The 25,118-nt window shown below is 43.8% G+C and overlaps 1 protein-coding gene across 1 annotated transcript in view; it reads right to left on the reverse strand.

Moving 5' to 3' along the window:
- Nucleotides 1–17,941: 17,941 nt before the first annotated feature.
- SLC37A1 (solute carrier family 37 member 1) overlaps nucleotides 17,942–25,118 on the reverse strand; it is a 62,958-nt gene continuing 55,781 nt past the window's right edge. Inside the window, exons 19-20 of the mRNA XM_074983412.1 lie at nucleotides 20,326–20,378; nucleotides 17,942–19,729 (exon numbers count right to left, since the gene is read on the reverse strand). Coding sequence (XP_074839513.1) covers nucleotides 19,714–19,729; nucleotides 20,326–20,378 — 69 coding nt within the window. The 3' untranslated portion in view covers nucleotides 17,942–19,713. The remainder of the gene's footprint in view (nucleotides 19,730–20,325; nucleotides 20,379–25,118) is intronic.

Raw genomic sequence — 25,118 nt, forward strand, 5'->3', positions numbered from 1 at the left:
GGTAGAGCTCGAGGCTGAGGCAAGGGATTGGAGTGTGGGACAGTGTGTGGGGTGTAGGCTCAGGGAGGGAATTTAGCTGTGAGAGGGAGCTCAGGGTGGGGGTGGGTTGTGGGAAGGAGTGGTGGGTTCCAAAGTGGGGCAGTGGGTTGAGGTCTGGGAGGGAACTTAGGGTCGGGGCTCTGGCTGGGCAGTGCTTAACTCAAGAGCAGGTTTTAAATGGTTAATCAAAGCTGAAATCAACTGTGCTGGGACTATGTTTCAGCCCTGCCTGCTACAAGCTGAAAATGAGTAAGAACTGACTCCACATTTGTGAGTGGGAAAGTATTGCCACTCAAAGGTGCCTGGGGTGGTGTGTAATTTTCCCAGCTAACAAGGTGGGGGTTTGAGCCACCCTTGTTATACTGATAGAAAGAAATCCTTAGATATTGAACCTGGCGCTGGTTGCTGCTGGTCCCACCTGGCAGAAGGGTTACACAATGAAGTGATGACTGTTAGACCAAAAATAAGTGTTCATGTTGTAGAGCAGAATTATTAGCAGTGTGTTGGCTGATCATTCAGAGGAAAACAAGACCTTTCAGAAGTCAACTGTACTTTTAATTGGCTATTTAGTCACTCTTTATGGAGCTGACTTTTTGTATCATAATGCTGAAAATAGGAGAATTCGCATTGGTTTGTCATTTTGCTACATCTGTTCTTGTCCTTATTTTGAAAGGGATTCATTGAATCTCAGGCAGCTGTTTTATTTTCGTTTTCCCAGTAAAGATTACAAGGGCTGTGTCTACACAAGCCCAAAACTTTGAATTGGCTATGCGAATGGCCATTTCAAAGTTTACTAATGAAGCGCCAAAATAAGTATTCAGCGCCTCATTAGAATGCCGGCAGCTGCGGCACTTCGAAATCTATGCGGCTTGCAGCCATGCGGCTCGTCCAGACGGGGCTCCTTTTCGAAAGGATCCCGGCAACTTTGAAATCCTGTTCCTAAGGGATTTCGAAGTTGCCGGGGTCCTTTTGAAGAGGAGCCCTGTCTGGACGAGCTGCGCAGCAGCGAGCCACATAAATTTCGAAGTGCCACAGCTGCCGGCATTCTAATGAGGCGCTGAATACTTATTTCTGCGCTTCATTAGTAAACTTTGAAATGGCCATTCGCATAGCCAATTCGAAGTTTTGGGCTTGTGTAGACACAGCCAAGAAGTCCTGTGGCACCTTATAGACTAACATATATTTTGGAGCATAAGCTTTCATGGGCAAAGACCCACTTCATCAGATGCATCTGACGAAGCGGGTCTTTGCCCATGAAAGCTTATGCTCCAAAATATCTGTTGGTCTATAAGGTGCCACAGGACTTTTTGTTTTTGAAGATACAGACTAACTCAGCTACCTCACTGATACCAGTAAAGATTATGAGTCCATACCCCAATTCTAGCATAAATACCCTATCCTGCCCACGTAAACACACTCTCCCTCTACAGTTAGCCAATGCATTTACTTTTTAATGGAAGTCTCTAGGTGCTCTGCACATTTTCAAAACATGTGGCCTAACTGTCAATACACATAAGAATTTAGCAACTGAAATGTGATATCCAGTTTAAAAATCATGGCCAAGAGTATGTGTTTTGGCTCTGTATTTTCTATTGCTAAGCAGTGCTATAACCACGGTATTGCCTGTCTCACTTCACTTGGCTCCTTTTTGTACATGCTGAATTAAACTATTTAAAATGATACAATAAAATGTCATTTGTTAAAATAAGACAATCATGCCATAATCAAATCACTCTTGAAAGCCTTAGCTATAGCTCAGGCTCTAGCTTTTGAAGCATCTACTTCACATCACATAATTCAGTCATTTGTATGCAGCAAAAGGCCTGTTTTCCAGTATAACCAAGCTCTTAATCATTAATTAATTTTGGGAACTCAGCATGAATATATTGCCAGAATTGCAAAAGAACATCACCTCTGATGGCAGAAAATGACAAAAATAATTTTAATTTTCAATATTTTTCTTTTAGGTTTCCTTTTGTTAGAAGGTGCTGTAAGGATTATAAGAACAGAAGAAATAAACCATTACAATCATCATCATCATCAGTCCCTTGACTGAGATCGTTGGGGTGCCTTCATGACAATGTTCCTTATAGCATCTCTCCATCTTTGGTGGTCGTGTGCCAACTCTTGAGTTGCGGCAAAACTCATACCTGTCCATTCTTTAATATTGTCTGTCCATTACTTCTTCTGTCTGCCACGTCTCCTTTTGCCGTTGACTGTACTGGATAGCAGCTCGTAATGAGGTCCTATTGCTGAGTTGATGATGTTTCTGACCTCTTCATTACTACTATGTGCTGTGTAGGGGATGTTAAGAAGCTTGTGGTATAGCCTCATTTCAAGGGCCTTGATCTTGTGCTCTAGTTCTGCTGTCTGAGTCCAGGTCTCACAAGCATATAAAAAGATGGAGTGTACAAGAGTTTGCATGAGCCTTACTTTTGACTTTAGAGATATGTTTTTGTCTTTCCAGATTGGTTTTAATTTTGCCATTGCTGCAGTTGTTATTGCTATTCTGGCGAGTAGTTCTGGTTTTGTACCTGCATCAGAGATGATTGACCCTAAGTATTTAAATTGTTTTACTTCTTCCAATTTCTGTTGTTTTAAGGATATTTGTGCGGATATACCCTTAGGTCATGAGTTTTGTCTTTTCTGCATTTATTTCCATGCCATATTTTGTTGAAGTTTTATCTAGGCATTTAACAAGGTTATCTAATTCTTTTTCACTCCCTGCCACTCCAACAAAGTCATCTGCGAAGCGTAAGTTGGTTATAGATGGACCACCAATGCTTACGGTTACAGTGTGCTCATCTAGAGCATCTATCATGGTACGTTCCAGAAAGATGTTGAAAAGGGTAGGAGAGAGTATGCAGCCCTGTCATACTCCTACAGTGGTACGGAACCAGGCACCAACGGCCCTATTGAACAATACTGCACTACTGGCCTTTTCGTATAAATTTTTAATTATGTCAACAAGTTTACTATTGATGTTAAATTGCTTCACTGTTGCCCACAGTGATGCATGCCAAACTCTGTCAAAGGCCTTTTTAAAAAATCAATAAAAATGTGGTACAGGTCTTGCTGATGTAAATTATATTTCTGACAGATAGGTTGAAAATCTGTTCAGTGGTACTCGTGCCTGCTTGAAAGCCAGCTTGTTCTTCAGAAATTATCTTCTCAGCCTGGGGTGTTAGTCTATTCAGTATGATTTTCAGCGTCACCTTAGTAGGGTGGCTAATTAAGCTGATGGTCCTGTAATTTTCATGTAACTGTAGGTTTCCTTTTTTAGGAAGCATTATAATTAGTGATTGAGTCCAAGTTGTTGGCCGTTCTCCACTCTGCCATATTTTCTTGCAAATCATCATGAGTATGTCAACCATACCGCTACCTCCATTTTTTACAAATTCAGATGGGATGTTATCTATGCCAAGTGATTTGCCTGCCTTTAGCAGTTTAATGGCTGCTTCAACTTCCTCCCATAGGATGGAAAAGTTTGTTTCTTCTGTTGGGTTGTTAACTTTCAGAACGGTGGGATCTCCATTGGAGTTATGGTTGTAGAGCTCAAAGCAGTATTCTGTCCATCTGTTTACAATGCCTTTCTCTTCAGGGAGGCAGTTACCAGTTTTGTCTTGTATAGTGCTTATTCTGTGTTCTATAGTCTGTGTTAACCCTTTAATAGTTTTAAAAGCTTTCTTACTGTTGTTTGCATTATAAGAAAAGAAGCATTATAAGAACAGAAGAAATGTTGAAATGCTACATTTTCCCCAGGGATTTGATTACCAGAATATTCCTGTAGTGGTGGATAAGGACAGGTGAATACAAGGTCATTTGAGGTTTCAAAGATAATTTAGGACTTGCAGGACAAATTTGAGTTGTGTCATTTACAGCAGTGATAGACTGTGAGCTCATGTGACAGAGACTGCTTTTGTTGTGTATGCGTGTGTGTGCGCGCGCGCGCGCATACCGTCCCTATCTTAATAGAACCCTGGCCTCTAGACAGAACTGCAATGCAGGTAAACTAAAAAAATCAAAATTCAATTTTTTTTCCATCAAGGGAAGCCTGTGCTATGCAAACCATAAAGAAAGATGTGAAACACAGCATTGTGTGCTGTTCTTCCACACAGGAAGCCCCTTATACTGCAGCATTGTCTTAAAAGGTAGAATAAGTTTCTGGATCACTCATGGAAATGAAAGAAATGTGGCTAAGCCCTGCTTGGCCCCTTTTGTAAAAGTAAGAAAAAAATCCTATCTTACTCTGCATGTGGAACAGGCAGATAAAGAAAGTAATTAAAAATGTGGCATATGGAATATTTATCAATCTACAGCTTCAGGAACAGCTTGCACAGAACAGTTGTCAAAGCAGGTGACAGACAGTTCATACAGAACGTGTCTGAGAAAAGTACAGCTGTGGTGTTCCTAGTCTTTGATGCATGAAAAGTTTACTGCAGTAGGAAGAGAGCCTGATGTATGATGGCACAGAGGGACATGTGAAATTGAATATTCTCCTAATAGGAAATAATTCTCTGCTTCTAGGGGAGATATATTTCTAACATTACTCCCAAATGAAAATTAGCCATAACAAAGGAAATGAACAGGGGAAATGCAAGATTCTTTACGTCAATGCAGACAATTAAATTCTGAAGAGAAATTCATGTTACATCTACAGCACTTGAGAAGAAAGCATAAAAACATTTGAATCAGCCCTTAAATCAAGAGGATAACATAAGCCATCTAGAGGGGTTAGAAGAACAATTTCCACTGAAATTAAAGAGACGTGTATTTCTTCATTCATTCTGAAGCTTTGACAGTCTCATGTGTAATTACCAGAGCAGACAGATAATGAAAATGATTTCCATCTCAAAAGTTTTAAAATGCCTCCAGAAACAACACTCCCCCCTAAAACTGAAAAAGTCATTGTTCAGAGGTAAGAAAATTGTAATTCTCAGATTGTAAGGACAGAAGAGCCCATCTAGTCTAATAACCCTGTATAACACAGGCCACAGAGTTTCACCCAGCTCTCTCTGTATTGAGCCCAATAACTTGTGTTTGACTAAAACAGATCTTAAAGTCAAACCCGGGTTTGAAAACATCCAACAACTTTGAACATCCATTGACTTCAATAACAGCCTTCCCAATAAAGATTTTGAGTCCACACCCCAATTCTATAACATACTGGCTTGATCTGAATTTGAATAAACACTTAGAACAGACATTGGCAGACTCCTCACAGACACATTGGTATGAGGGCATTACAGAGACAAGGTGCATATACTGGAGCAACTTCTGTTGGTAAGACAGTCAAGCTTTTAATCCATACACAGCTCTTCTTCAGGTAATCTTGTCTCCTTCACCAACACAAGTTGGTCAAATAGAAGTTCTCACCCTCCTTGCTGCATTTAACATTAGCAGTCTTGTGCATTGACCACTGCAAGAACCATTGATTTATAATATCTAAATGGAATCATAAATTTGTATCAATTAAGAGTCACAGAGAGTCAATTAATATGACCAGCATAAATATAAAATTAGACATCTTTAGACATGTTTTAAAGCCTTTAAACCCTGAATACAGACACTCAGCATACCTCATAACTTTTACAAATGGAAGGAGAAATCCCATATGAAATTCCTTTGAGATCAAGATGCAAGAACAATAGGTTATTTTATTCCAAATGCCACACATGCTCCTTGCAATAGGCTGAAGCCAAAAAAAAGTTTCCAACGTTGTCCGTCTTTAGTATTTGAAGGTGAAATGTCATTAAAAATAAAACTCCACTTTTTTGGGCAACAAACATGAACGTTCCCCAGGTCTTTGCAGCAGCATTTGCCACAGTTAAAGAGACTTACACCCCAAGAGGTACGTACAAACAATGCCTAATGCTATTATGGCTTCCATTCAGGTCTTCATGATTTGAAAAGTGAAGTTCCAGAGTTGTTCTTTTTAATTTCCTTTAGTTGAAAAAGGCAAGTCTGACACTGGAATGTATTGACAATAATTTGGCTGTCTAGAAGGTGGACGGTAATGAGGTTTAGAAATTACATTTTTGCCATCTTTCGTTCATCTTTGTAGTCTGTTGCCAAACTCAAATCACTGTAGCCTTTCCATAAACCTGTGTGAACATCATATTTGCCATTCATATTATATAGGCAAATGAGAAAAGAAATCCTAGAAGCCGAAAGAGGTACATCCTTCATATCAAATGGCACGACTTAGTCACAAATGAGGAGCTTTGGAACAGAGCAGGACAAGAGCCACTTGATGTTCAAATCAAGAGAAGAAAGTGGGGACGGCTAGGCCACACTCTCAGAAAACCATCATCCAGCATAGTCGGTCAAGCTGTCAAATAGAACCCACAAGGAAAATGCAAAAGAAGAAGACCGCAGACAACGTGGAGAAGATCTACAGAGACTGAAGGAGAACAACTGAAGTACTCCCGGAGTCAGCCAGAAGTTTTGTCCTGACACAGAGTGAAGTGGAAGAGACTTGTAAATGACCTGTGCTCCACCAGGAGTACAAGTGCTTAAGTCAAGAAGACAATGGTCAAATGTGTTTTAATACAGCACTTCTCCCAGGGCACTTTCAGTAGCTCTAAATATCCTCATGGAGGCTGTGTCTACACTAGCAAGTTCTTTTGGAAAACCTGGCCCTTTTTCAAAAGAACACATGGAACTTCTACACACAGAATGCACTCTTTCGATCTGAAATTGAAAGAATGTTACTTTTCTTCCAAAAGCTGTCTTCTCCCGGGTTAGGAAGAGCACCTTTCGAAAGCTACTTTAAAACAAACAAACAAATCCCTGCGTGTAGATGCTCTGCGGGCCCTTTTTCTGAAAGAGCAGTGCTCATGGTGGCAGATTTTTCGATCCGTGGCCCATTCTTTTGAAAGAGCGGGGGCTGCGTGAATGCTCTTTTTCAAAAGAGCAGATCAATTTTTTTTATCTGCTTTTTTGTGTGTGGACATGTTCTTTCGAACGGAGATTTTTTTGGAAGGTATCTTCCGGAAGAACTTCTTTCAGAAGATTGCTATAGTTTAGATGTAGCCTAAATGTTTGAACTATGGTTTTGTAAACTACTGGAGTCTTGTTTGGTGGGAAAAATGGGTATGTTTTTTCCAATTGGTTTAGCTCTATCAAATTAGCTTAGCAGGACTGAAAAGTCCTAACAACATGCAGGCTACAATGCCTGAAGTCATGTTATCAAGTGCCATCACAACTATCTTTGTACATCAGCACCTATCACGTCTGTATTAATCTATTGTGGGGAAATGTAGGTGGGTAACCAACAGTGTTTCAGAGAGGACAGAGTTCCAGCAGGGTGTGGACATGGAACAGCAAAAGCAGCATGTGAGGTAATACGCGCATGGATGGCGTAGTGCAAAGAGAGCTGGAAGAAAGGAGTAATGACCAAACCAGTTACAAGGCATGGTTAGAGATTATTTATTATTTGTATTCTGGTTGTACCTAAAGGGCTCTGTTAGCATCAATGCCTTCTTGTGTTAGGATCTGCACAAACACACAGTAAAAGAAGGTCCCTGAACTGAAGGCTTACCATCTAAGTAAGGGATCAGATTTTACCTTCAAGACCTTTAGTACCAGGTTACTATATGAATCAATTGGCAGCCCTGGAATCAGACATTCTCTGCAAACAATGTAGTGGTAGAACAAGGTTGAGGAAAACCTCTGGGAGGGATGCTATCAGCTATCGACGTTAAAGAGGTTGGCAACTTGTGAAAGATTGGCCATCGCTTCCTCATTTTAATAAATGAGTTATTTTACTGAATTGATCAGTTTAGCCATACAAAAGAGTTCTAACAGTAAATACTATTTTCAAAACCAGTTCAAAGAGAAGTTCTACAGCTTGTCAGAATCATGCCCTCTGCTGGCCCCATGAGAAGGGAGAGGACCATACAGCAGGTTCAGCAACCTTTCCAAGGTGGCGTGCTGAGATTCAACCTTTTGACCTCTATATACAGTGCAAGTGCTGGTGATAATTTTAAGGTCACTAATAGTCTTACTTACAACAGCTTCATTAATAAATAAATTAAGATGCAGAGCATTACGCTTAAAATGGTGGTTGGTAGCATTAGCTGTGTCTTCTGTTAATCCACAGGTGGCATGGCTTTCAGCAAGATCCTAGCTGCATGAGGGGTAGGAGTGGGGCTGGCTCCCGCTTTGGATGTCAATGAAAAGCAGCTTGCACGGCACTCTTGGCACCCATGCTGGGGATTGCTGACCCCTGCTGTACAGAGATTGGTTGCAGTTTTGATGACCAATCATGCTGGCTACGTCTACACTACAGAGATCTTTCGAAAGAAGTCCTTCTGGAAGATCTTTTCTGAAAGAACTTCTTCCAAAAAAGCACGTCCACACACAAAAAAGTGGATCAAAAGAATGTGGATCAGAGCCCACACAGCCCCCACTCATTCAAAAGAATAGGCCAATGATCAAAAAAATCAGGCACCCTGAGGACTGCTCTTTTGGAAAAAAGGGCCTGCAGAGCATCTACATATTGTCTTTTGAAAGAAGCTCTCAAAAAAAGGTGCTCCTCCTGAAATGGGAGTGCAAGAGCTCTTTTGAAAGAAGTGCTGCATTCTTTCAATGTAATCGTGAAAGAACACTTTGTGTGTAGAAGCTTCACTGGATATTTCAAAAGAGCCCCCTTCTTTTGAAAAATACATCAAAAGAACTTTCTAATGTAGACATGGCCAATATGGCAAGTTTTTGTGCCTCCTGTCCAGAGTGCCAGAAGGTAGCTCAAAGACTTACTAGGCTCTTCTAGTTTCCTATGTTTTAATGAGAACTGACACATCTCGAAGAACCATCGTTACTACAGGTGAGTAACTTCTCTTTCTTTTTCGAGTGGTCCCCGTGGGTGCTCTACAATAGGTGACTACCCAGCAGTAACCCAAGTAAGGAGGTGGGTAATCGGTTTATGTGCAGCTTGCCCCCGAGAGGACTACTGTCGACAGACAGGTATCCTCTTAGAATACCCGAGGCAGGGCATAATGCTTGGCAAAGGTGTCATAGGATGACCAGGTCACCGCTCTACAGATGTCTGTTAACGCAATGCCCTTGAAGAAGGCTGTTGACGCCACCACCGCCCTGGTGGAGTGAGCCCTGGGCGGGGCCAGCAAAGGAGTCTTTCGAAGTTCGAAGCACATTTTTATACAGGACACAATGTGCTTTGAGATTCTCCGGAAAGAGAGACCTTCTCCTTTTGACCTGGGAGCAAGAGAGACTAGAAGCCTGTCTGTTTTCCGGAAGGACTTAGTTCTGTCTGTGTAGAAGGCCAATGCCCTCCTCACATCTAGGAGATGCAGGCATGCCTCCTTGCCAGAGCTGCGAGGCTTCGGGTAAAACGAGGGTAAAACTATTGGCTCGTTAAGATTGGACTCCGAAGAGACTTTTGGAACAAAGGCTGGGTGCAGCCTTAAGGTTACCGCCTCCTTTGAGAATACTGTGCAGTGCGGCGTTGCCATCACTGCCGCGAGCTCACTCCCCCTGCGGGCTGACGTAGTTGCAAGGAGGAAGGTTGTTTTTATCGTAAGGAGACGTAGGGGAACTGTGGCTAATGGTTCAAAAGGTGGACCCGATAGTGTGCTGAGCACCAAGTCCAAATTCCACGATAGTGGAGGCGGTTTCTGAGGGGGGGAACAGGTTTACCAGCCCCTTCAAGAACCTGGTAACGATAGGATGGGTGAATACCATGGGCCCTTCCTCTGTATGCCGAAAGGCTGATATAGTGGCAAGGTGGACCTTTAGCGAGAATAGAGAAAACCCGCCTCTCTTGAGGTCTAATAAGTATTCTAGTATTACAGGTATAGGAATGTCAAGGGGAGTTAACTGCTTGGCAGAACACCAGGCTGTGAATCAAGTCCATTTCTGCTTCTAAGTCCTCCTGGTGGAGGTCCTTCGGCTACATTCCAGGACTTGTTGTGCTCTCTCTGTACATGTGCTCTTTAAGGAGCTGAGCCATGGATTAGCCATGCTTGTAGGTGCAGACCCTGAGGGTGCGGGTACACTATGGACCCTTGAGCCCGCGTGAGTAAGTCTGGCGTCACCAGTAGAGGGAGCGGTGGGCGGTCCGACATGCGCAGAAGCAAGGGAAAACATTGCTGCCGATCCCAAGCGGGACTATGAGTATCATGCGAGCTCTCTCCCTTCTGGCTTTGTGCAAGACCGTGCGGATAAGCGCTGCAGGGGAAACGCGTAAAGTAGGGAGCCCTTCCATGAAAACATGAATGCGTCCCCCAGGGACCCTCACCCTACTCCTGCCCTGGAGCAGTACTGGGGATGCTTTTTTTTTTTTTTGTACTGGGTGGCAAACAGATCGATCTGGGGAAAACCCCCATGTACGAAAAATGCGCTGTAGCAGATCGGAACGGATCTGCCATTCGTGCATGATTGCGAAGCGCCTGCTCAGCTGATCTGCATTCACATTGTGAGTGCCTGGCAAGTACGAAGCTTTCAACGTTATGTTGTTGGCGATGCACCGATTCCACAATCGGAGTGCTTCCGCACATAAGGCACGGGATCGTGCTCCCCCTTGTCGATTAATGTAGAAACACAGTGGAGGTATTGTCTGTATTGAATCCCAACTACTTTGCCATGTAGGTAATCTCGAAAATGTTTGCAGGCGTTGAACACTGCCCTGAGCTCCAGTATGGATATGTGCAGTGTCTGTTCCGCAGGGGACCATAGCCCTTGCGTTACCTTGTCGCCGATGTGCGCTCCCCATCCCATGTGGGAGGCGTCGGTAGTAAGAAAAATAGAAATTTGTGGTTGGTGAAAAGGCACCCCCACTAGCAGATTCTCGGGGTTTTCCCACCACGCCAGGGATCTGCGCACCTCTGTTGTGGGCGACACCACCCTGTGGACAGTGTGGGATGCCAGTTTGTAAACGCTCGCCAGCCAATGCTACAGGCTTGACATGTGCGACCTGGCATTCTGTACCACAAACGTCGCTGCCGCCATGTGGCCCAGCAGCTGTAGGCACGTTAAAGACCGGCACCGCGGGGCTGTATGTAATGACTTGCACCAGCGAACTGATGGCGCGGAAGCGGGCGTCGGGTAGGTACACCCTTGCTGTGATAGAGTTTGTGTGTGCCCCTATGAACTCTATATGTTGTGTGGGTTTGGACTTTGACTTTGCGAGGTTGATGACGAGGCCCAGCAAAGAAACGTGTCCACTGTGACGTGTATCATGCGTGAGACCTCTGCCTTCGAGGTCCCTTTTAGCAGGCAGTCGCCCAGATATGGGAAAAATAAACACCCCCTGTCTGTGCAGGTAGGCTGACACCACTGCCAGGGTTTTGGTAAAGACTCTGGGGGCCGAGAAGAGGCCGAACGGAAGAACCCTGTGCTGGAAGCGCTCCTGGCTGACCATGAAGCGGAGGAAGCGTCTGTGTGCCGGGTGGATTGTTATATGAAAGTAAGCATCTCATAAGTCGAGTGCTGCAACCCAGTCTCCATCGTCCAGTGCCGTGAGTATCAAGGCAACTGTGATCATCCGAAACTGTTGCTTGCGCAAGTAACGGCTGAGGCCCCGAAGATCTAAGATGGGCCTCCAGGGTCCTGTTTTTTTCCCTGGTAGGAAGTAGTGTGAATAAAAACCTTCCCCTGGAATTATTCCGGCACTCTTTCCACCGCCCTTATGAACATAAGGTGAGTCACCTTCTGCTTGAGCCTCACCTCGTGGCAGCGTACCTGAGGTGAGGTCTGGTGGGAGGCTTTGTCGGTGGAAGCGACTGGGAGGGGATCGCGTAACCCGTGGCTATGATCTCCAGCACCCATATGTCTGTGATGGTCTTTTGCCATTGGGAGTGGAACGGTCTGAGGCGATGATGGAACATGAGGCGAGAGTGGCATTGAGCGAGGGTATTGATAGTGCAGCCCCCGACATACCCATCAAACTTGTTGCCTTTGGGCCTGACCCCAGGGCGTACAGCTTTGTTGAGAACATCGCCTAGGAGTTCTGTACTGTTGCCACTATTGATAGCGCCCTTGGCCGTAGCCCCGTTGATACTGAGCATGCTGTGGTTGTAAGCACAGCGTCTTTGCTGAGGATAAAACTTTTCCCTCCTGTACAGGGGAGTATAAATGCCCGTGGTTCTAAGTGTAGCTCTCGAGTCCTTACTGGAGTGAGGGACCGAGTCGGTTGAGTCTGCAAACAGCTTTTGTGTATCAAAGGGAAGGTCCACAATCTTCGCCTGTAGGTCCCTCGAGATACCCGACGTCTGGGGCCAGGATTCTCTACGCATGACCACTGCTGTAGCCGTTGAATGTGCCGCCATGTCCGCCACGTCCAGGGCAATCTGGACTCCTGTCCGCGATGCTGCATAGCCCTCTTGAACAATCGCCTTTAACACCGGCTTTTTATCTTTTGGGAGTAAGCCCAGAGTAATTATCAAAATTATGGTTTGCTAGGTGTGCCCATAATTTGCCATTCTCAATAGCAGGATAGGAGAGGAATATACCTTCCTGCCAAACAGCTCTAGCTTCTTAGCATCTTTGTCTGATCCCCCGATTTGTACTGAGAAGCCTTTGACCTCTGCTGGGATGACCCGACCACCAAAGAATTTGGTTGTGGGTGACTGAAGAGGAACTCCATGACCCGACCACCAAAGAATTTGGTTGTGGGTGACTGAAGAGGAACTCCATGCCCTTTGCCGGGATGAAGTATTTCTTATCCGCTCTGTTGTTCGTAGGCGGAACAGAGGCCGGAGTCTGCCATGCAGTAGTGGCTGACTCCAGAATGGCTTCGTCCAATGGAATAGCAATTTTGGATGAAGCCGGGGGTCTCAAATTTTTCAGGAGTTTGTGATGTTTCTCCTGCACCTCTGCCGTTTGAATGTCTTGCATGAAAGCCACCCTTTTAAACAGCTCCTGAAACTGTTTAAGGTCATCCGGGGGAGAGACATCCCCGGGGGCCATGGCCTCATCTGGGGAGGATGAGGAGGAACCACTAAGGTAAACCCCTCTCGAACCCTCAGGTTCCTGCGGTCGATGATACACTTGCTCACTGGAGGATTGTGAAGGAAAGTCTCGGGGTTCTAAAATTAACTCCCCTTGAGACAACTGTGTTTCCGTCCCCGATCGGGAGTGCCCACGGGGGTATTGAGCGGCCGGGGGGGGACCTGCCCCTGGGTGTAGGCCTGTGGTTTGTCTGTGTCCAGCATGATAAGGACGACCATGGCAGCATGGGTGAAGGTGGCCCAAACCATGGTGACATTGGTTGGAGGAACGGAGAAGGAGGTTTTTCTTTTTCTTTTTTTTTTTTTTGTTTCTTTTTTTTTCTGGATGGGCCGGTGGAGACACAGGCCTTCGGTGTGGCATGTGTATCACAGGGGGAGGGCTTGATGCTAACAGCAGCGCAGCCGTGTCCAGAGATGGACTGCAGTGCCGGGTTTTTGATGTTGCCTTGCCCCTCTGCTGAGGGGCCAGCACCGCCCCCTCCCATGCCGGGGATCTCGGACCCGCTGTCAGCACCGCGCTCGGCACCGTCAGCTGCGGTGCCGCACAGGTATCCTCCTCTGGTGCCTGCAAGCTCCGTGCCTGGCACCCCTGCACTGCTGGTGCCGCGGGGGTCTGTGCCGCCTGTGGCGATGCCGCCAGTTCCGGCGCTTGCCTGGCTGATGCTCTAGGCGCCGCGCGTGCTGGCTGTTGTATAACCGGAGGCTCAGCCTCTGCCACGTGCGCTGCCGCGCTGCCACTTGCCTGAGTATGCGGCTGGTGGCTGTGTGCTCCGCTTGTCCTGCTCGCTGCAAACGCAAGGCAAGGATCGAGCCAGGGAGAGTTTCCTCTGTTTCTGCACTGAGGAGATCAGAGAAAACCTACCCTCCTCTTATGCAACCCAGAGGGCCCTTCTGGGTGAGGCTTCTCCAGCAAGTCCGGCTGGAGAGCCTTATCAACAAGAGCATTTTATGCCTCATCGCTCTGTCCTTCCTGGCCCTGACTGTGAGCTTAGCACAGTGAGAACGCGTCTGGGTAGCCGTAATTCCCCCAGGCATCGGATGGCTTCGCCATGCCCCACGGAGGCCGGCACAGCTTCACGGCATGACTCCCGCTTTGTAAAACCTGAAGAGGCCATTGCAGTGAGTCCTTTATTGCTAATAGGGCACATAGCACTTAATCCGTGCCTTTCCACCCCAAATAGTGATCACTGGCCTGCGGCAGCGGGCAGCCTAAATGGCCTTCACATCCGCTCTTCTCTTCTCCACTCCTCTCTTTTTCCCTTTTTTTTGCTGATATTCTCTTTGTCTTTGCTTTCTCTCTCTCTTTTTTTTTTTTGTTTTTTTGTTTAATAACCGAAAACAACAAATTACACGTGGAAAAAAAAAACACTAAGTAATCTGACTCTGGCCTTAGCCTGAGTGGATTCTGTCTGCAGCCGATGGCAGTTGAGAAGGAACTGGCGGGGACCAGATCATGCACACGGCCGGGGGCATGCAGGGGGGGCGGCGCGCGCTGGCGCATGTGCGATCCAGGAGAAACTGCTGGAGGATTTCCGATCCACGGTGCCGGGCGAGCCCGACACCTATTGTGGAGCACCCACGGGGACCACTCGAAGAAGACGACCTTATTTCAAAATGCCTCTGGAGTGTAGCCATAGCCTAGCTCTGTAAGCCTGAGTGCAACAGCTACAAAATGTACTTACCAAAACTTTGAAATAGCTCTGTATTATATGGGCTGCAATATATTTCCAACCTACTCCAGGGCTTTCAGTTCTTTGTACCTCAAAGTGAACTGTTTATTTTTTAAAAGTGTGTTCGTTTCTTCCTCCTTCCCATAAAAAGGTAACAAAATATATGGTCCCCCCCCGTGTTTTCTTTAGAAATGTTTTAGCCCTACAGAAATCTTTCTCCTGAAATAATTTTGCAAAGCTTCATTAACTGGAAACTTGCTTTCCCCTCCTACCATTTTCCTTCATGCCTAAGTGGTTTAAATCCCATTATATCTGTAGGAGAGTCACACAACATTAAACATGAAGTTGATCAAGACCAGGACTTTCTTGAGAGGGCTTGGAACAGGGAGGAGGGAAAGAGAGAGAAGAGTGAGCAGAGTAAAGAAGGAAGACACAGCAGTATTCACTGTCTGTGTATACTGACTGTAAATCCAAAAACAGATGGAACACAATGGACAGAGTTCAAATGGCACTCTATGGGTCTGTCTACACTAGGAACTAACTTTGAAGTTAACTTTGAAGTTAGGCACTACTTCGAAGTAGCCAGCAGGAAGTCTACGCACATGTTCCTTTACTTCGATGTTACCTTCGAAGTCAGGAGCCCAACTTCGAAGTCCTTACTCCATTCCTGGGAATACAGTAGAGCCCTACTTCAAAGTTTAACTTCAAAGTAGGGTGTGTGTAGACGCTCAACTTTGAAGTTGCTTACTTCGAAGTTTTACTTCGAAGCTACTTCAAAGTTATTTTTGTAGTGTAGACACAGCTCTGGCAACTAGTATAAGAAGTGCAGGGCCCAGTCTCCTTCCCATAGTGTCTGCTTTCACATAAGACCGAGAGGAAGGTTTATTGTCTCTGACAGAAAGTGGTCTAATGAAAGATATTATCTCAACCACATTGTCTATCTAACGGGCAGGTTGGTCACTACTTCCTCCTCCAAAGAGTCTAATTCCAGCGTTATGTGAGAAAGCCACTGCATCTAGAAGAAGGTTTATTAGGGAAAGCAACCTAAAATATCTCCACTACTCCTGCAAGAAGAGGCCACTCTCCACACACACAGGCAGAAAATGGACAATGTCCTTATAAAGTTACAGAAAAGGTAAAAGTGATCCACATTTTAAACATAAACACAGAATCCATCTTTATTCAATATAAGGTACAAAAATATTTCACTTTGCAAATAATCAGTGTTTAAAAGTGAAACATGTCACATTCAGATAGTAACCACACTTTGACTACTTCTCTTCTGCATTTCTATACACCAGTGGTGGGCGACCTCCTGGCTGCGGATCAGGCCCATCAGGGTTCACAGGGTTATCTGTGTGATATTTCGGTTATGGTTTCCCCACACACAGGATTGCCAGATTCTTCTGGTTTCCATCCGCATAGTTTTTCCCTACCATTAAGACGACGTGCATGTAAAGCAAGGGCACATGAAGTGAGTTGCTTGTGGAATGCACAAAATATTGACTGTGAGAGCCATATGCTCCCTCTGCATCCAAAGTGCTGCTATGGTTCTATCAACACTTTCTGCAAATTCTAGGTAGGCAAGTGCAGTTAGAAAAACTACCCTCTCCGAGGAGACTGTCTTGAGTTACAACAATCTTGCAGCCCTCTGAACTGATGGAGGGCCACTCATGCGGCCCACTCACTAATCTAGGTTGCCCAACAGTCACATGAATTTGTTCATTCCAGGTGAATGAGTTGTTGACACCACAAGCAGACAAAATACACTGTTCAAAATGCAAAAGATTTTTGTAAATGAGAAGTGGCCAAATTCCTTTCCCAGAAGCAAATCAGGTAAGGAAATTAGACCTTCAGTTTTATGATCTGTACCAGAAACGTATGACACATGCAAACCAGGAACACAGATTTATAGAAGTTCGACTGACGGCACTTTGAAAATTTGAAGCCTGATCCTGCTCTTCTTAGTCAGGTAGAATTCCTGTTACAGACAAAACCCTTTGGCCTTAATGACCAGGAAATTCCATATGCTCACATTCTTTTCCTGGTGCAGAAATTTATGAATTAGCACCTTAAGAATCATCAGTAATGCGTCACTGGGTTTATTATTCTTCAGGTTATCTGGGACGTTTAATTTGTTGGCTAGCATTTTAGTGTGTTTTTTTTTCTGATTTACATATATGGATTCTCCCAATCAACTCCAAATAAAGTAGCAAAGAGCTCCTCCAAGGACACACAAATACCTCACAACAGCTAAGTGAACTGCAAAGATTGCGTACATGAAAAAGAACCTAAACTTACAAATCATGAAGGACACAGTCTGAGGAGCTGAGAGCTCTAGTCTGCCAGTGCAGTTGGTGGGAGAGAGGTTCTTTATTGTGCCTCGGACACAGTCATTGCCTCACATAGGGGCTTTTATGTGGAGGGGAGGAAGATATAAATAAAGTCAGCACCTCAGAGGAAAACATCTAAAACTGGAATACAGTAAACATCTTGACAATATAATTGTTATGAACTAATACCGTGCGAAGCACTTTAACCAAAGACTTTAGTTGAAGAGACAGAGCTATTAAAAACTTGCAAATGGCGACATTTCAGAATAAAACAATTTTGGCAACTAACACTTTGACCCTAAAGAAGACTGGGCACGCACTTGTCTTTATGCAGTGTGCATAAGTGAGGTTTCATTGACTTTAATTAACCTACTCTAGTCTAAGTTCCAACTAACTTGTTCCTTCCATGTGCAGAATACATTTTGTTAGGTGCCCCAAGGCATGTGCAGATGTGCACCGCTAGTTAGAAACACCTGCTGCTGGCGCACTGCAAATCAGCTGGGTGGCACCTGACTCTATTCTAGGTAGCCACCCAATTGCTCACCTTATAGGGAAAAAGTATCGGAGGGGTAGCCGTGTTAGTCTGGATCTGTAACAGCAACGAAGGGTCCTGTGGCGCCCTATAGACTAACAGAAAAGTTTTGAGCATGAGCTTTCGTGAGCACAGACTCACTTCATCAGATGCTGGTCTTGGAAAAATGCGACTGGCTGGCTAAATACAAAAGCAGCTTCCCCTCCCTTGGTGTTCACACGTCCAGATCAACTGCTGGTAGTAGCCTCACCCTTGCTGACTGAGCTAACCTTGTTATCCCCACCCTTGCTCTGGCTTATTTATACCTGGCCCTGCAGATTTCCAAGACCAGAATCTGATGAAGTGAGTCTGTGCTCACGGAAGCTCATGCTCAAAACTTTTCTGTTAGTCCATAAGGTGCTACAGGACCCTTCGTTGCTATTATAGGGAAAGACTGCTCATAATGTGTGAAGTTAAGCATTTACCTAAGTCTTTGCAGGACAGAGACCTTTATCTCACGCTGACTTTGGCATATGCATAAATCTCTGTTGGACTGAGGCCTCGGCTGGTTCCTTGCTGAATAGGGGCTTTAAGCAAAGTGCACGAGCATGTCCTTAACTTTCAGCATTTGTGAAGCCTAGTTCAAGTCAGTCGCACTTAAGCAGGCGTTAAGTGCCTTGCTGCATCAGGGGAAAAATTCAGATTAGGAGAAAATGAAAAGGAGAAAAGCATGAATTCAAGGACAACTGCTCAAAGGTTAAAGAATGAAAAAACAAAACAAAAATAATCAGAAAGATGAAGCATTGTGACAGAAACAAAAATGCAAACAAGAAGTTGAGAAGTTTCACTGGATGTTTTGAAGGGTTATTTTATGAAAGATTACTTTGTTAGGTAAGGGAGGTATGTACAGTATCACATAATTTTGTAAAAAAGTTAAAAGCAAAATTTAGAACAGTAACAGAGATTTAATAAATACACCTTGTTACTATATACAGTTTAAGTCTATTTAACCTTTGTAATCAACACAATGGAAATTTCTTTCACAGGAATTCCCTTTAACATTATTGTACATCTTCACTAGGAGATTATCTTCTATTGAAAGTAGATTAAAAATGGTCAGATCAAGAAAACACTAACACTTACAGGATAGTATAAACCTCTGAATTTCTTTTCTTCTTTCACGTCATGTCCAGTACCTGGGTTGTTGGTTTTTAAACTGTATAACTTTGGCTCTGAACTTGGAGTCTGAGCTAGTCTCTTGATAGATTTTGTTCACACATTATTTTTTTAAAAAGCATCTAGTGTTAAAGCTTGAGTCACAGACAAGACGATGCTTTTGCCCTTCATATAAAAAATACCCTGCAACTCCAAAGGAGCATATAGCATTGACAGCAAAACAAGTCTATAAAGTTTGTACAGTCGGTGTATAATGCCCTCAAAAGTCATTAAAACTCCTCACAGGATATGCTTAACTATAGTAAACTTCTTCGTTCCTTTTCTGACAACCCCATATGAGCAAAACTCCCCATTCAGGGGGCCAGTGGAGGCTACATTTTTACAGCACACTTTACCTACTGATATATGAGTCCTACTCTATTATACATAAAAGAGCAGAATGCTGCCCTTGGGATTTTACAGTGCAGGATAAGTTAGTGCTGTAGTTAAAGTCTGATAACATGGTCATACTACTTTCTTACTCTTTAAACTGTTTCAGATATTGAATAGCGGTGAATCCGAGCCAGCCCCATTCTACTGCTGGAGCATCTGAAGAAAGTTAATTGTCTTCTTTGTACTCTATTCTCAAGTTTCCTTGCACTTTTTTAAAAATATGCAGTTTAAAGGTTTAATTAAAATATCCTATCAAAATGAATCAAAAGGCACTTGGCAATTCTTTTTTGACCCAGTTAAGCAGTTCAACTAGCAGCTTCTCAAAGCTTCTGTCTCTTCATATGATCAACAGTCACCAACCTGAGAGACGGAATTATGTGCAAACAAGAAAAACAAAACATAAAAACAAAAAATTTCACCAGAAATTCATCAACTGAATTTCTAAATTGTCTCATGGTAAATGTGCAAAATGCTTCTTCACAAGATATTCTCTTAAATACAGCATAATTTATTCCATAGTCTTTTGGAGGGTGTAGCTTTAATCACACATGAAGACCTTAATTCCATGCCTGAGGTGTCACAATTCAGTGTTCTTTAAACCTGTGAAAGAGTAGGTCGTATGAGAAGTTTTGAAACAATGCATAACAAGAGAGCAATATCTTCAAAGCACTGTTCACATTCTTCATTATACGCTTTCCTATTCCATGCTGTATTTATAGATGAGGGGCCTCGTTCTGATTTCTCTCATTTTACTTTTGTATAGTTCCACTGATTTGTTGGAACATCTCTGGATCTGCACTGGTTTGAAATCAGAACCACCCTTTCCTTCCTGTCAAAAGTACAACTGGAATTATTAAAAGAATTCCATCCCCCGCAACCAAAGAACCGCCAAGTGAAAAACTAAGATGGGCCCCCCAACTTGTACAGAAAAGTTACAGAGAATTCAGCTTTCCCCTACTGTTTTAGAAACCTGTTCTGAAGAAAGATCTCCAGGATTTAAAGAAAAAGAGGTTACTCATTACAAACCAAACCAAATCAAACCAAACCAACCAAAAAACTGCAGATTAAAGTACAGACACATAAAGCAAGAATAAAAGATTTTTGCAAGGAGAGGGAGCACAAAAGTGAACAAAGCAAGGATGATATGAAAGCATTCAATTATCCTACAGAAGAAAACCCACAAATGGCAAACTTACAAGGTGTGGTCCATCTTACACTGGAGTTCTTTACGTATAAGACGGAGTAAGAACTGTACAAAAAAAAACTGAGTTAAAATCTAGACTGATGAACCAATCAATTAAGTTTTCTGAATTACTCTGAATTCATCACTTAATGTTATCCCATTTATCATTCCAAATGAAAACCTATTAAATTCATGCAAGTTCAGTCAATGGTTGGAAGATGAATTTACACCACTCATGTGAGAAGAGCTAAATCAAAGTCTTTCTGGGCCTGAAAAGGTCCAGAGATTATGGAAAGACTGGAGGTAAGTCAGTTTTCAAAACAGAACATTTTTGCAACCCTACCCTGCATTGTGACAAAATTGAAAATAAAAACCCAATTTTTTCAATTTGATTTTCTTTTCCTCTCCCTACATCTTTCAGTACCCCTCTCCTGCCACTGCCTACTTTTTCAGCGGCAAAATGGTGAAGAGGGGAGGACAAGAGGAAGGAAAACTGGAGAAAAATATCCATCCCACCCCAACTCCCCTGAAAAAATTTCCAAACATTTTATCATCATTTCAGACAAAAAATGTTCCACTTCTATCCATGGAATAAAGGGACTCAAATACATGGCAACTGTCCTCTGTGCATCTCCCTTTTTTTAACAGCTGGAACAAGAACAATTTTATAACTGTTCCAGCAAGACTCTGATGAGACCAGCAGAGGGAGCCTAAGATTGCAAGAAAAAATGGTAACAATTATGCCACCATTGCTCCCAGGTGCACATTTGGGTCTAATCCCAAGCAATTACTCATGTCTATTACTGACTGTAGGGGCGGGCCCTTTATACTTACTGTCAGAGGTATGCCAATTAACACAGCCTTTCATCAAGGGGAAACAGAAGAGTGATCTTCCAGATGGGCTACATCTACGCTTACCAAAAACTTTGAAATGGCCACGCTAATGGCCAGATCGAAGAATATTAATGAGGCGCTGACATGTATGAGCTCATAGGAATAAGGGGATTTTGATGTTGGTGGGGTCCTTTCGAAAAGGACCCCCCATGTAGACGAGCCATGCAGGAGCAAAACGCAGCAATTTCTAAGTGCCATGACTGGCGGCATGCTAATGAAGTGCTGAAATGCATATTATATTATATTCAGCTTTAGTATTCTTCAAACTGGCCATTAGCATGGCAATTTCGAAGTCTTTGGTATGTGTAGACACAGCCATGATGTTTGATGAAAACTCTGTGCTAAAAATTCTATCTCGCATACTTTTTGGCTATCACCAGCATGAACCAGATGCAACTATTTTTAGAAGTGAAGTCTGAGTTTCTGAAGCACTTAACTCCCCTTCCTACACCTAATTCTCATTGGAATTCAATAGAATTCAAAGGCCTATATATCTCAGAAGTCTGTTACATTGGGGGGAAAAATAAAAAGGTTCCAATTGCTGGATTTATCACCCTCACAAGGAATTTACCCACTGGCCAGCAGAAATCCTCGCAGCAACAGTAATGGCTGAGTAAACAAGTTATGTGGTCATTTTAAACGCACATTATCCACTTGACAGAACCCAGCTAGTGGAAAGCAGAATTTCCATTAATGATGGAAGATGACACTCAGCTCTTTAAAAAACCCGGGATCTCAGACTGTGTTCATGCTGCTTTGGACTAGTACATCTGTTTACTAAAAGAGCTAGGCTCTAAAAACTACTGAATATTTGTGGGAGCACCTCTTGAAATGTGATTAATGTGTCCATTTTAATTATTAATTTCCAGAAGTCTTATTCTACTATATGGAACAGCTTGAGAACAAACCAACTTTTTTTTTTTTTGAATTAGAGAGATGCTCTCTGGTCCCCTATGAGGCTCAAATTGAAAGTGTGACGTGGAGGGGAATAACTGCTTATATAATATGGGGATGTGTGGGGACCCCACCTTCTCTAATATTGGGATGTGTAGGGACTCTACCTTCCCTACATGCATGTGATTGAATTCAATGGAACTGTATGGCATACGGTACTGTCTGTGAAGATCAGACAGAAGAGCTGAGACCTGATTCTGAAGTGTTCAACAAAAATATAGCCCTTCTGTCATCACCTTCCTGTGAGAACAAAGCACTTTACCAAGGATGTATAAAAGAAGCCCACTTAAACTTCTCTGAGGCTACGTCTATACTACAAAATAAAATATAATTTATTAAAGTCGACTTTGTAACACTGGGTTCTATAGAGTTGAAACAGAGTATCTGCACCTCCCCACAAAGTTGACTAAGCGTGTCCCCACTAAATCACAAAGTTTGACTGTTGCAGCAGTGCATTGTGGGAACATCCCAGAGTTCCCTCAGCACCATTGCATTCTGGGTTTTTTCACTGGTGCTTCATGAGGAAAAAAAATGCTCCCCCAAGTGGTTGTGGGCGTGTGATGTCATCTTCCCACATTGCATTGCCCTCTTTCTCCTCCCTTTGAAAACAAATGGCCATTTTTCAGAAGTCTCTTTCCCTGAGGAGAGAAATTGTTTGAGTCATCTACATTACAGATCTTTTAACCAAATGCATCCTGAGAGCACTCACTGTTATCATCCCCCTCAAGCTGAAAGCAAACTGTCATTTTTCAGAAGGAAAAGTAGTGAATCCAAGGGGAGAGAAAACCAAGACTGAACCATGTCAACAGGTTGCTCAACTAGTTTTCCCTCAGTGAAAGAACACCAAACACTGGATGTATTTGGATCCATGTGCATAGGGAAAGACTTCACATTATTCACAGAGAAGGAAAGTAGGAAATCCCGAGGGAAATAAAGCCGAACAGTTGGCGGGCTTCAGAAGCTGAAGCACTCTTCAGAAATGTGTTCTGGGAGCACACAGCTGACTGTTCAATGTCAACAGGTACCTCAGTTTTCCCCTGGTGAAAGAACACCTTTCACGGGGCAGCACGTCAGGGACTATCAATCCCATATATGATGGCGGATGTGCTCCAGCTGACTGGACCAGGTCAACAGGTACCTCAGTTTTACTCTGATGAAAGAACACCTTTCACAAGGCAGGGAACCTTCAATCCCACTTTTTTTTTTTGTGTGTGTGACAACAGTGGATTAACACCAGACCACAGGCAGAAAGGTAGGGAGGGAATCAGACCAACAGGTACCTCAGTGTTCCTGCAGTTAAAATGCAGCAAGGTTGCTACTGCTGAGACTGTGGTTCCCCTGAGCCACATGCATTGGGAAGGGAGTGTCCTGGAGTGGTGTGCTTAGGTGAGGGGGCCAGCCTGAAAATTTACACTGCCCTCTTTAGGGACATCCCCCCATATGGTGTACCTAGGTCGGGGGAGCCCAAAAAATAGCAGTGGCCAACATAATTAGGGGCCAGCTGAGGCTCCTGTTGACAATGCTGCAGTCACCTGGTTTCTTACTGGCCACCTCCCTGGGGTGTGTTGCCTTACAGGAGCCAGGCAGCACCCCCAACCGTGGCCCTCGGTGAGCCCTGGAAAATGTGAAGCACAGAAGCCTTCACCCCATGCAGGCCAGGACATGCTACTTTCTGGATGCATGGTCCGCATGGTGCCACCAGCACATGGTGCAGTGAGACAGGGGTTAGCCCGCCAGACGCACCCCATACAAACGTGCAACGAAGAAAAGAAGTTTCTCAGCCTCTCCCACAAGTACAACCACCACAGCCCAGCTGCCACGTGATGTGGTGTGGGGCAGGGTCCAGCCCACTAGCTGAACTCAGGCCCTGGTTCTCCTGGTGACTCCATGCTGGGGCTTTCTTTCATGGCTAGCTGCAATCACCACACTGATCATAAGGAAATAAACTGAAAATCCTGGGCTTCCTGTTTCCTACTTCCTGCACACCTGGAGAGCGGGGGCGGGGGGGAAGCACTGAGGCACCTGTTGATATGATATGAAAGCAGACAGAATGTACACCTGTGGGATACCTGTGGGACACCTCTGGAGGCCAATAAAATTGATTTCAAGTAGCACTGTTTCTCCACTAGTATTAATCCAACCTTTTAAATTCAGACTTGGCATTATGCCACTTGGGATGATCTGCACAAGAATGTCAACCTTAGCACTCATTAAATCTGACCTAATGTTAGTCGCAACGAAGACAGCCGCATTGTAAAACCGAGATCAGCGCCTTAAAATCAACTTTATGCTGTGATCTACATGTAGGCTGAGGTGGGCCAGTATTGTGATTGGCAGAGGTAGGAGCAAGAAGGACAAAGAAGCTAAAAGACTTGACAAAAGGCATTCAGGAATTCTTTGGCAAAATCAGAAACAGAACCTACAGGCTATATTCTCTGCTGCTATAAAACCACTGACTTGAACAGAGTTACACCAGCAAATAATTTGTCCTTAAGAGTGTTTGACTTCTTATCTTGCACCTTAAACACCACACAGGACAATCTGCCTAGATAACATAAAATATGGCAGGTCAGAAACAGCCTCTTTTCAGATCATTCATCTATTATGCTTTTATGTCAAACAGGAAGCAAGTGATGGACACCGGGAACAAGTGGAATATGGGACGCATTCGATCTTAACAGTTACATTACCATGGTGATACTGATTCTATGGCGGTGTAGTACCATGTGTGTTACTATTTCAGTAAATTGGCATTGCTACTTCAGTGTTGCTTTCAAGTGGAAAAAAAAAAAAGGAAGAATTCTTCTGCAGCCCAAAACCAAGTTATCTTCCCAACCTTTGAAATGGATTTTTGCTGCCAACTATATCTTCTATAATCCCTTTGGTGAATCACTGCATACATATACCACCCAGTGAAGCTAATTTGCTCTTTGGCTTCAAAGTTCAATAAATTTCAAA

This window comes from Carettochelys insculpta, chromosome 1 (genome assembly GCF_033958435.1).
Source record: "Carettochelys insculpta isolate YL-2023 chromosome 1, ASM3395843v1, whole genome shotgun sequence".
Classification (NCBI taxonomy): Eukaryota; Metazoa; Chordata; order Testudines; family Carettochelyidae; genus Carettochelys; species Carettochelys insculpta.